General features: G+C 39.8%; 1 protein-coding gene across 4 annotated transcripts; it reads right to left on the bottom strand.

Annotated features, from left to right (window-relative positions):
- Positions 1-6: 6 nt before the first annotated feature.
- On the bottom strand, positions 7-11,431 carry b4galnt1 (beta-1,4-N-acetyl-galactosaminyltransferase 1). 4 transcript variants are annotated; one of them, XM_022745566.1, is made up of 13 exons: positions 11,235-11,431; positions 8,160-8,256; positions 7,338-7,395; positions 6,507-6,729; positions 6,247-6,423; positions 5,503-5,609; positions 5,040-5,077; positions 4,265-4,445; positions 3,897-3,989; positions 3,579-3,766; positions 3,337-3,477; positions 3,017-3,254; positions 7-2,064 (listed from the first exon to the last, which is right to left on the bottom strand). In XM_022745566.1, the coding sequence occupies exons 2-13, from the start codon at positions 8,217-8,219 to the stop codon at positions 1,847-1,849; spliced, it is 1,722 nt and encodes a 573-aa protein (XP_022601287.1). In that variant the 5' UTR covers positions 8,220-8,256; positions 11,235-11,431; the 3' UTR covers positions 7-1,846. The 4 variants fall into 4 exon arrangements, with proteins under 4 accessions (XP_022601287.1, XP_022601288.1, XP_022601289.1 ...); XM_022745567.1 differs by lacking the exon at positions 11,235-11,431 and having other exon boundaries at positions 7,338-7,482; positions 8,160-8,234; XM_022745568.1 differs by lacking the exon at positions 11,235-11,431 and having other exon boundaries at positions 7,338-7,479; positions 8,160-8,231.
- Between the last annotated feature and the right edge of the window lie 229 nt (positions 11,432-11,660).

Genomic DNA, 11,660 nt, shown 5'->3' with positions numbered 1-11,660 from the left:
ATAAATAAAAATAGCCATTATGCCGTGATCAGAAGACTCACATCAGTGGTTTTTGGGTGAAGCAGGCAAGTTAAATTTCTGTGTGAACACAAATATCACCGTTAAAGAAAAAGAAAAAAGGTTTTAAGCTCAGCTACAGATCTGTCGACAGTTACAAATCCTTACATGAGACAAATCTTTGAACACACAATTGCACAAAAGCCTTTTGTATAATAGTTTCACCGATTAAAATTAGTTTCTTGCTCCTGTCTTCGGAGGTGACGTTACATTTTGGTGAAGAGAAAGAAAAAATCCATAACAGACAAAAACATCGCACAAGATAGTTTTAAAATATTCCTCTTGAGATTTAAAAAAAAATCCTTTTATAAATCTCTGGCACCTCTTTGCTAATAACAAATGACTATTAAAAACTAATTTGACTTATTGGCAAACAATAACATGACAGGAGGACGCCATCTAAAGGCCATGGTATAAAAGAACAGCATCTTCACTTCAGGCATGAGTGTATCACAGTCTTTGACAGACACTAACTCTCCAAAGAGGAGCCGTCAGTTTAAAAACAGGATTTTCAAGCCTTGGTGCCGCACAGTCTCACCTTGTTTCATTGACTTTGTCTCACTAGGTGTCACTCCTCGCGGTTTTCCTCTCATGCTCTGACAACTAATACTGTATTTCAAGATGTCAAATAATCATCAAACTTTCGTTAATACTTGTCCCATCCCCCTTTTCTTGTTTTATAATGACAGATAATAAACATGCACTTTGGTTCATCCATTCTTTTAGGCAGCAGGTAAAGATGCAATCACTTTCATTGTTATTCATCGGCGTGCACTGGACAGAAACGCTCTTCTTCTTTTGAGATGCTCCTTGAAGAAAACCGGAGAGTGACAGACAGCAGAAGACAAAAAACAAGGCTGCTCCCAGATCAGGTAATACCGGGCGTGACTCCAGATGGATGGGACCAAAGGTTTCTCCTCCTCAGATGTGATTAATCGCTCACAAATGACACAGAGGATTCTGGGTAATGGGGTAGCAAAACCATAACACAAACAAGATAAAAATGACCCCAAAGCAGCCACACCTTTGGCACGACCAGCCAGTCACAGAGCGTAGGTACCACACGTGAAAAGTTTTGAATGCGTTCTTCATGTGGCATTGGTAAGATGATGATACCTATACTCTGTGTCTACAGGATTGTCACTTTCTGGGATGTGTCCCTTTTCTCCTCGCTTACGTTCTTAGACTCTAACTGAGTCACTATTGCTTCTCCAAGCTCAGTGTTTTGTTTTTTTTGGATAGTGCAAATTGAAGGAGGACACATACCTCTACTCACATTACAATAAGATGACAATGAAGTGACTCAGACTGTCTAGATGCTACCTGTTGGGTTTTCCCAAAGCTTGTCTCTGTGTTATAAACAACACGAGGATGTATAGTCAGATAAGATTTGACAAACACAAAGCGGAATACCTTTATAACCTTGAATTAATCAAGATTAAGCTGCGATTTAACTGTGTAAACAAGACGATATGTTTGTTACAACAGCTGATTTTCTAGTGTTTCCACTCTAGAAAGAGCGCCTGAACTCTTACAGCAGGCCTCTGGATATTTACAGTGTAAAAGGACTTGTTAGCTCGCCGCAGAGCTGGGCACTGACAGAATAAACACTATAATACTGCTCTAATGGCACATTTTCTCTGCGGTGAAGGCTGAAAACCGTTTCAAGGTTTTCAAGAGAAGGCAAACAAAAGTCTTTGTCTGAAATCTTATCTGACAGGATGCAGTGGAGGAGATCTTCTTTGGCGACTCAAGAAGAGCGGAGGAACCTTAGGATGGAGAGGATAAACTAATTATGAGTCAAACACTGAAATCGATTTTTGAAGAACAGGAGGCCATTTTTCGTGTGTGTGGCGTCAGAGGAGGCTGATGGGTAACGAAACTTGGCGTAAGTCTTGTCGCTCTCTGATTGGCTGACCCAGGGAAGTTTGATTTTGGTTGCGTGATTGACGATGACATCGTCACAAGAGCCCACGTGGAGAGATCCCAGGCCATCGATGAAAAACTCTGAAAAACAAACACAACAATTCAGCCAAACACATTCAAATTCATTTTTATTTAATGTCATTAAAACTCAACCAAACTTTCCTCAAACCAACAAATCTTTATTTTAAATTCTTGTTTGAAGTTTCCAAAAATATCAGATTTGTCATCTAGAGGAAAAATATAATAAAATATAAAATAAAAAATTATGTACAAGATCTCGAGAATATTTCCATTTGATGCAGTTGTGCAGCCGTAAAAACACTGACGTTTCAGGCAGCGTAAACATATATAGTTACATGAAGACAGACTTGAAATAAGAGGATTTTAACAACCTCAAAACTAAGGAAGGAAAAGAGGGAAGTGGATATTAAAATGAAATTGAATTAAATAAATTCTAATGCGTGTATGCGTAGTTTAATTATAGCAGTGCAGTGACTCTGGTATGCTGGCACAGTATAATTAACTTAGCAAAAACTATCTTGATAGATGATACTATCAGAGTAACTGAAATAAGATAAGAATCTATAAAACATAAATTACTGAAACACTTTACTGGAAAGTGTGGGTTGAAGATTATGCAGTTGTGTTAAGTCTAATGGTTTTCATCAGCAGATATCAAGTTTAGCATCATGTTAACCTTTTGATGAAAAAGTTATTTATCTCTCTTTGTTTTAATCTCTCTTTTTATGTGCTAAGAAAAAATGAAGCGTTCCCTAATTTCACACTATAGCAGTGTATGTAACTACAGTGGCAAGAAAAGGTATGTCATCTGGTCTTCTACATTCATAATGTGATAACTGTTCCTTCTGGAAACGCTTGTTATTAAATCTAAGGGTTATTAGCTTAGCTATAGTTTTCTTCACAGTTGTCAGTCACATTGATAAATGCTAAAAATCTTTGCATATAGTATTGAGCTATACAGTCATATCACTGGTCCATCTTTACTGTGTCTGAGGCGTTTCAGTGTACTCACCCAGGTGAGCTACCCTGGCGAGGCGCGGGTCAAAACCGACCTGCTGGACTTTGTCGGTGCGAGCCAGAAAGAAGTTAATGACCCCGTCAGTGATGACACAGTTAGGGAAGCCTTGGATGACGTGATGAAATCCTCTCCTCATGTGTAAACAGTCGCCATCCTCCTCCCCTGGCTCAATGGAGATGGTCTGTCTGTACGTGGCAGTATACCCTGTGGCCTCCCGCACTGCACCACCAACCTGGACGCACAAACACACACACACTGACGTCACTGACATCTCTGCAAAATGACCAGATCTGACTGATCTGTCCGTCCCTCACCAGATCCAGAGTGGTCCTCTCTAGAACATCCACAAGCTTCTCCAGCTTTGTGTTGGCTGTGAAGATGAAGTCGTCATCAACCCACAGCACGTACTTTGTGGTGACCTGGGAAACAGCCAGGTTGCGTCCGGCAAACCAACCCTACAACACATGACACTGAGTTTGAGCTCCAGAGAGCATCAACAGCGACAGCGGAAATGTAAAATTAAAAACATCAGTATGCATCTCCTGCACTTCTGTACCTTTCCAAAAGGCATGATGTAGTGTTCGATGTAAGGCCCAGAGATGGTTTTCGGATTTTCACTGTCATCAGCGATGACTATGGTGACAGTAGGATAGTATCTCCTGATGCTGTCGATAAGATCTTGAAGCTTATCATAACGCAGGAAAGTCTTTGTAGCTATGGTAACAAGGGCGCTGACATTGTAGTCTGCAGAGAAGGAAGATGAAACAACAGATAGAGGAAACTTGGAGGAAACTACTGTGCCAGTTTTTTTTGGAATAGCATGATGTCTGACCTTGTTTATGGACACTATCAATATGCTGGTGTTGTCTTTTACCTCCTTTGGATCCAGTGTTGTACAATTTGGGTGTTACACCGTGACGGATCTTGATACTGAAGACAGCTTGATGCCCCTCTGTCTCAAACTGCACTACAAGACACAACAAAAATGACTTTCAATTAATTTTATTAGTGTTGTAGGACCTAACTGAGGCTGATTCACTCATTATTTATGTACTAGCCAAAAAAGATTTATACTAAAATGAACGCTTTCCTTATGCAGATAAGATTAAATGAAAAAGCAATAAAAATAGATAAGATCTTAAATTAACTTAAAAACGTTCTCCCATTATTTAAAAAAAAAAGAAAGAAGTAAGTCCAGACCAGACCAGACAAAAAAAAGATGAGTTCTGTTTGAGGCCTCACCTGTGTCAGCTGTGCTGGGGTGAAACAGTGTGTTTGTGTAGGTGACAAACTGCAGCTGTCGGTTCAGGTTCGGCAGGAGGCTGCTAGACAGGGTCATGTGCATCTCACCGTCACCTTTGATTTTCACCCCGTCTACCTCTGCTGCCACATTCAGCGTTCCCAGTGTGGCAGTGATGTTTATCTGCAGCAAGGTGGAAAGAAAGTAGGTGAAATTGGAATTACGGTTGTTTGCCTCCACCAACCAGCCAAGTTGCAGGAGATGTGGTCACAATCTGCCCTTTCTCAGCTGCAGTGTTGAATAATGGCCAGAGGTGCTTTTGCAGAACATTATGATGTCACAGTGAAGTTGACCTTTCGAATATTAAATGTCATCTCTTCATTTTATCCTTATAGACATTTGAGTTATATTGTGTCATAATTAGTGTATGAATTTATGAGTTATGGCCAAAAACGTGTTGTCTGAGGTCGCAGTGTGCCATAAGTAAAGAAAAATTCCCACTGGGCGTTCCTGATATATTCCATTCACAAGAACGTAAGATCACAGATGAACTTTAACCTTTGACCACCAAAATCAAATCAGTTCATCCTTGAGTCCTAGTGAATGTTTCTGCTAAATATGAAGAAGTTCCATCAAGGCGTTACTGAGATATCCCACGAGAATGGGATGGATGGACAACCCGAAAACAATATGCTCCCAGCTCTGGCTGTCGCCGGCGCAGAGGCACAACAAATGCCACAAGATATTTAAAACATGTACACATACTGAAATACTTACTGAGTAATGGTCTCTGGGAAGGTTGTGTAAGGCCAAGCCTGAAAGCATATGGTAACAATTTATAAACTTAGTTGTTGCGTGCATTGAGATATATTTAATCCATTTCCTGTATACGTGTTTTCTAAGGAATAAAGATGCTACTAACTTTTCCTTAGTGCATTGTGCGGTTTTTACAGTTCCCACACATATTATCTATTATGTCTTCAGTTGATTGCAGAGAAAGTTGCAGTTACTTTTCTGAGTGAAATCCTGCATGATTTATATTGATTCATGGCTCTTTTCTTTGTAACTGGATTTCAGCCAGTTTGGAGGCACATAAATGAATGTATGAAGTAATTCCTAGAACATTCAATAATAGTGGTTCCATAGTAGCGGTTTAACTTTTATCAACTGTTGGACAGCGATCTATTTTACCATATGAGGCTTTTATAAAAGCCTCACTCACTCCTATCTAAAGTCTCACCTGGAATGATGATTGTTTTCAGGGGCCGTACCTCCACCCCCTGTGTTGGATACTGTAATGGATTGTTAGCCTCTGCAACAATGAGAACATCTGCAGGTGTCTGTGACCTGAGGGGAAACGTTCACATCAGGAAGATGCATACTGTAGCAACATACATCGACACACATATACAGGAACAGAGTGAGGGTACAAATGTGCCTAAAATTCAATGAGTGTATTTTGCACTTTGAAAACATAAACTGACTGACACGATCCAAAAGACAAGGCAAAGAATTCAATAGCAGCTAATAATAAAAGATCTTGTCACCTTGTGATTTTGTTTTTGATGGAGAAAAAAGCTTGTGCAAAAAATAATTTCATGTAGGAAGGAAGGAACATGAGTTATAAGGTTTTTCCTTTTTGATCTTGTTCAGAGCATCGCTGTTGTGTTCTGGTTCAGCTAAAGGCAGGAGAATGAATCTTGAGTGAAACCAAATGAAGAGGGGAGGAGTTACAGTATTTCAGACAAGTGATATGGAGGTATGGATGGATTTCAACATGTCAGAGACAGAAAGGCCATGATCTTAGGAATGACTGAAGATAGATCTAGCATCTGATAAATAAACCTTGAACGTACTTTAAGCCAGATTAAAAAGCTATTTACAGCCTGTGTTTTTTTTTTGTTTTTTGCTCTTTTTACGCTTCTTCATCATTCTGCTTTCCCGGCTACATTGTTTGACATCTTTGTTTTATGGTGCCGTTTACCTCCTCTGGAAACTCTTGTACTCTTTGGCCCGTCGACTCTTCATTTCCTCCAGCTCGGAGGCCTCAAAGGCAGTGTGCAGCGGGTGAGCTGACACCCGCGGGAATAAGAGTTGGGCGAAGGGCAGGTTTACTCCTCCACTCTCACCCTCACATACGCACCCATTGCGTGCCAACAAACTGCATCAGAGACACATGTATGTGAGAAAAAAAAAATCTGAATCAATTAAGTAGTTGAAAATTTGCTCTGTGTTAACACTCACCTTGCCACATTATCCCTCACATGAAATGGGATGGTGCCTAATCGGTGGTCTGGTTCTGGGAGCCTCTCCTCCAGATTTCTCTCTACTATTTGCCCTGGTCTCTGCCACACATCCACTGTGGTGTAGGCCCGAGTGGGCCACGAATGGAGGAGGGCCAGTACCAGAACCACAGACACCAGAATGGCAAGCAACACTGTCTTCCTCAGGGAGCGCATCCTAAAACCTGACACAGATAAGGACAATAAGTCTCTCATAATACCATGCTCACGTGCTCATATGTATGTAAAAAGAGTTAGTGGTTGCTGTAAGTATCCTTCCTGTCCATACTGGCCATGAAGACCACATACTTAAGATAAGAGATAAGGGACAAAACCCATAGTCTTTGTTCAGTGTAGAAACATTATTTGAAGCTTTAGTTGAACTGAAAATTAGGCTTTAGCAGTCTCTGTTAGCCAAATCAAGTGGATGTTTTCCAAATTACAGTCTTTTAAGTATGAAATTCTCTGTGTTACTATCCTTCCACCGAAGCTTGGCACATAGACACTGTCCGGGGAAACAGAAAGGACGAATTTCGTACCAAAATGCCTGAAACCTTAAAAGATTTTATAATCAAGAAAAAGGACTGTTGATTTTGTCCCTCATCGCACATATGGGCATATCATTTAAAACTGACTTGAAAAAACCTATCCATGTTGCTCGAAAGTGTCGGATTGAAATTGTCGTCAGAACCACACCAAACAATCAGAAAGGCTGTAACATTGGTTTTACACATGCTCAGGCAGAGTAATAGTCATGCTACCAGGGGTAAAACACAAGCAGTTTGGCACTTGCCTGCTGGGTTAGCAGATTGAAGTTTCAGACCAGCTAGCTCAGTATCGAAGTGTAAAATCTAAAGTCAGGATTTTATAACAAAGAAGTTCAGATGCTGGAAGCAGTTTTGTCCTCTCCTCCCCTCTCTTCGTCTCTGCTAGATCTACTGAAAGGAGATGTTTTAACATGTATCACTTTTTGAAACTTGCCAGTATGTGATGAGCTTTTCCCCCTCCCTTGAAGCTGTGATAAACAGATTAATATGATTAATATGAGTGTTTGTCCATGACGTCCATTCTGCACACTGAGAGAAGCTGATTGTCTTGCTGAATGACAATGATCTAATCTGATCAAGCACTAAATGTCTGCTTATACTCTTTCTTTCTTTCTTTCTTTGGCCTGTAACTTTTGAACTTTCTCTACGAATAACAGACTTCATTCTTCTTGTGTTTAGCGAGCCACGAGGACTCCAACATCTCGGTCAGCCTTTATTACCCCTGTTTGTTTCACTATGACATAATAATATATGTGTGTCACATATAATAATAATAATAATAATAATAATGACTATGGCTATTTGGAAGGATTCTACATGATGCTTTCTTCATTCATGTCCAAAAAGACATGGTCCTATACCTGTATACATGTATGTACACATATGTAGATACTCTTTTGCTCTCCCTCTGGATTTGCTCCTTTCTGCTACAAGTTACTGCAATTACACATAATATAAATGCTTAAAAATTTAATTTTTGTATTTGGCGAATTTATTCATGTATTTTTTCTTAATTTCCAGAACTCCCTGCATGTTTAAAAACCATTTATAAGAAACATATACTCAACTGCCTCTATCCAGTCAGTGAAAAGGTATCGACTGTAGACACCTACATCTCCAGGAACCATGTAGATAGTCACAGAAATGAGTGAGTGCCTTCCCCATCTGGAAACAAGAAAAAAATAAGGAAAATGAGTCATAACATACAGGAATAAAAACATCACAGACTAGTAGCCAAGTGTAAATTTTATACAAAAATTATTCAAGCTATTGCATCATCTCATAAAACACAGTTGAGCATCCATATGGTGCTTCGTCAGCTGCTTGAGTGGTCTTACAGCCCCCAGGGGAGACCCCAGGGGTTTGGGACAACCAAATAAGTGTTTTTGTGCAAATTGGAAACAATCAATGTTGGGGGAAGATGGACCGGGTGGTCAGTCATCTGGGCTGTTTGGATATCTCTCACAGGACATAGTTTCTGAAATTGCTCCTTTTAAAAGCACTTTACCTTGTTCTGTTAGTGATGTAGACTATACTCAGTGTACGTTAAGTTGTATATTAGATATAGGTCTATTGGGTGAGTATTGGTAAATTGGGACACTTTCTGAACCCTTCTTAACCCCTAACATGTTACTATTCTAAATAGCTTAAGACATATTCTATACAACACAAAAGAAGAAATAAGGAATTATTAAACACAGGATGGATGACACCTCTTCAAAGACAATGTGTCCTGAGACTTTTCTTTTTTGCAAAATGGTGCACCTTCGTTAGAAAAATGGGACACCCTAATAATTTCATGTACAAAATTCTTCTTTTGAGAAGATACGTTGTTTCAACATTTTGATTTCCTATAATAGCTATATATTAGACTATACTAGAATTGCTGCCATATGACTTCCTCAACCAGCCAAGTTGCAGGAAATGTGGTCACAATCTGCCCTTCCTGAGTTACAGCAATGAATAATGGCCAGAGGTGTTTTTGCAGAACATTATGATGTCACAGTGAAGTTGACCTTTGACCATTTGGATATAAAATGTCATCACTTCATCATTTTATTGTTTTAGACATTTGTGTTAAATTGTGTTGTAATTATATGAATTTGTGAGTTATGGCCAAAAACGTGTTTTGTAGGTCACAGTAACCTTGACCTTTGACCACCAAAAACTAATCAGTTCATCCTTGAGTCCGAGTAAATGTTTGTGCCAAAATTGAAGAGATATCGCACAAGAATGGGTACAGACAAATAAACATTATGCCACACATTGCATTACATCAAAATGCTGTCATTTCAATTGCCATTGTGATTCTGGTATTGAGTGTCATTCACAATACCACACGAAATTAGTCTTTGTTCACACAATATGACTACCAAAGCTCAGTGACTTACAGAACTTGACCTGAGCCTCAAAGTGGCAGGAGTATCTTCCAACTGCCCCATTCACTCTCATACAAACAGAGCACACAATCAGGAGGAAAACAGGAACAAGGCCATTTTTTAAATCACTGCAATTGCCCCACTTTTCACACCACACAGCTTTAGGTGATAAGAGGTAAGGTGGTAGGTGTGTCTCACCATGATCCCTGTTTTTACCAGGTGTAACCAAGCAGTTACCATCACTATGGAAACCATTACCTGCAGCAGGCCACGCTGCTGATTCCTGATTCAGATCAGCTGATTAGACTGCACACACACACACACACACACACACACACATATGCACAGATACACAGATAAACAAACAAATACTAAGAGACACACAAAGACACACAATCACACAGTAACCTGGTAGCAGCTTATCAACAGCCCAGAGCAGTCATCCATTAATCATTGTAGTTTAGCACCAGCTGTTCCTGAAACTGTAAGGGAAGTTACTAAAACATAAACATTCAAACCCGGTGTCATGTAGCCTCTTCATACACATTCTTACTTTCCTGTAAAAAAAATCATTGAAATTTTATTCAGGTCACAAAAATTTGGATTTTTACTCCTTGATTCAGGTTTTTCACAAGCTTCATAGTATATTTTCTTTAATCTCAGTTCAAGTTTCATGCACATTTCAGGCCATTCAGAAAACAATGCAGCTCAGTCTTTCTCTGTGCACTTCAACTCATTTATACAATGTTACTCCCATTTAAACTTCTTTTTTTTCTTTTGCTCAGGTCAGTATACTTCCTCTGGATAAACTGCAAGTCATAGACTAATAATCTCTAATTATCTTGGCTGTAACAAGCCACAGGTAACATAAAACAAAGAAATACATGAAATAAAAGCATAGGCAATACCATATATGCATGGCAAAACCTTTCAAATGTGTAGCTTACAATTTACTTTGAATCACTAGTTTTGATAACAGTTTTGTAAAATGATAATGCCTTATGATAACTTCATGGTAACCCCATGAAAAAATAATAACACTGAGTAATTGCCCAGCCATAACATGATATAGCCTAATACAAACCAAAACTATGTAGAATATGAAGAGAAGTAATCATAAGAATGAATGCTGTAAGAAATATAATTTAAATTCACACCATTATGAAAATGTTTTCAATATTGAGAGTAATGCTGTAAACCTGCTGAATCAACCCCACCAGGAGGTAAGGAGTGCTGTGGACATGCAATAGATAGACATCGGTCCCTCCCAAAGACAGATTTGTTGCCTCAATTGAATACATTCAAATTCTGGACTATTACATGTAAATTGGCAAAAACTACTCCCCTCCACTGCTCAATATCCTTAAACATAAGAAAATGTCAAAGTAATGTAATAATCTGTATAGCAGTCCGGGCCTGGCTGCACAGCTAGGCTATACAATAAGCTCCATCGGACAGGCCTATTGTCCTACCTTGTCGTGAGTAAGACTGCAGGAAAAAAATTACATTGCACATAAATCTTGATGTATCTTTCGATTACATCCCTTTCATGTTGAAACGCATCTCACCCAAAACAAAGGTCCGTTGCATTTGGTCATTTTATCGACAATTACTTTGGCTCCACAAAATTCCCACGCCTTTCTTTTCTTCTCACGTTTGGTCTGGTAGCTAAATCGTCTAATGTTCACAGACAGCTGAGAGACCTATGGAAGACAGAGCTGTAGGCCTGTTATTACAGTCAAATCATATGAAGAGGGAGCTCACCTCAGTTCAAAGACGCACACCGTAAGCTGTTTCACCTCCCGCCCTCCAGGAGGTCGCCCCTCTTTAATTAATCTGTTCCTCGGCGGTCTTGCAAATGGGATTAGATGTGGTCAAACGCAGCGGACAGGAGACAAATATAGCGGCCACACATCGCAGCACTGTTGGCTGGGGCGCTCCCCTTATAGCAGGAGCGGCAGCGGCAGCGGAGCGATAGATCAGCGGAGCAAGCACCGCACCTCAACACAACACCCAGCGGTCAATCACTGTGCGAAGTGCAATGGTAACGTGTGGCACATTACGTGGACTATGTAGGCTATGAACTACAGCACATCATCTGAAAATTAATTTTACTCATGTTCCAACAAGACCCGTTCATACCCATAGCTCAACAATATGGTATTCATGTGTGTGTGTGGGTGGGTGGGC

This window comes from Seriola dumerili, unplaced genomic scaffold, assembly GCF_002260705.1.
Source record: "Seriola dumerili isolate Sdu_G_001 unplaced genomic scaffold, Sdu_1.0 BDQW01000088.1, whole genome shotgun sequence".
Classification (NCBI taxonomy): domain Eukaryota; kingdom Metazoa; phylum Chordata; class Actinopteri; order Carangiformes; family Carangidae; genus Seriola; species Seriola dumerili.
This window is presented reverse-complemented; position numbering and strand designations above follow the sequence as displayed.

Bases quoted from the DNA above. Each gene is read 5' to 3' on its own strand.
- b4galnt1 (XM_022745566.1), bottom strand. From the start codon at position 8,219: ATGGTTCCTGGAGATGTAGGTGTCTACAGTCGATACCTTTTCACTGAC. The intron at 6,424-6,506 runs GTGAGTGTTAAC...TCTCTGATGCAG, and splicing joins GTGAGGGATAATGTGGCAAG to TTTGTTGGCACGCAATGGGT. The intron at 3,255-3,336 runs GTGAGGGACGGA...TTGTGCGTCCAG, and splicing joins AGAGGACCACTCTGGATCTG to GTTGGTGGTGCAGTGCGGGA.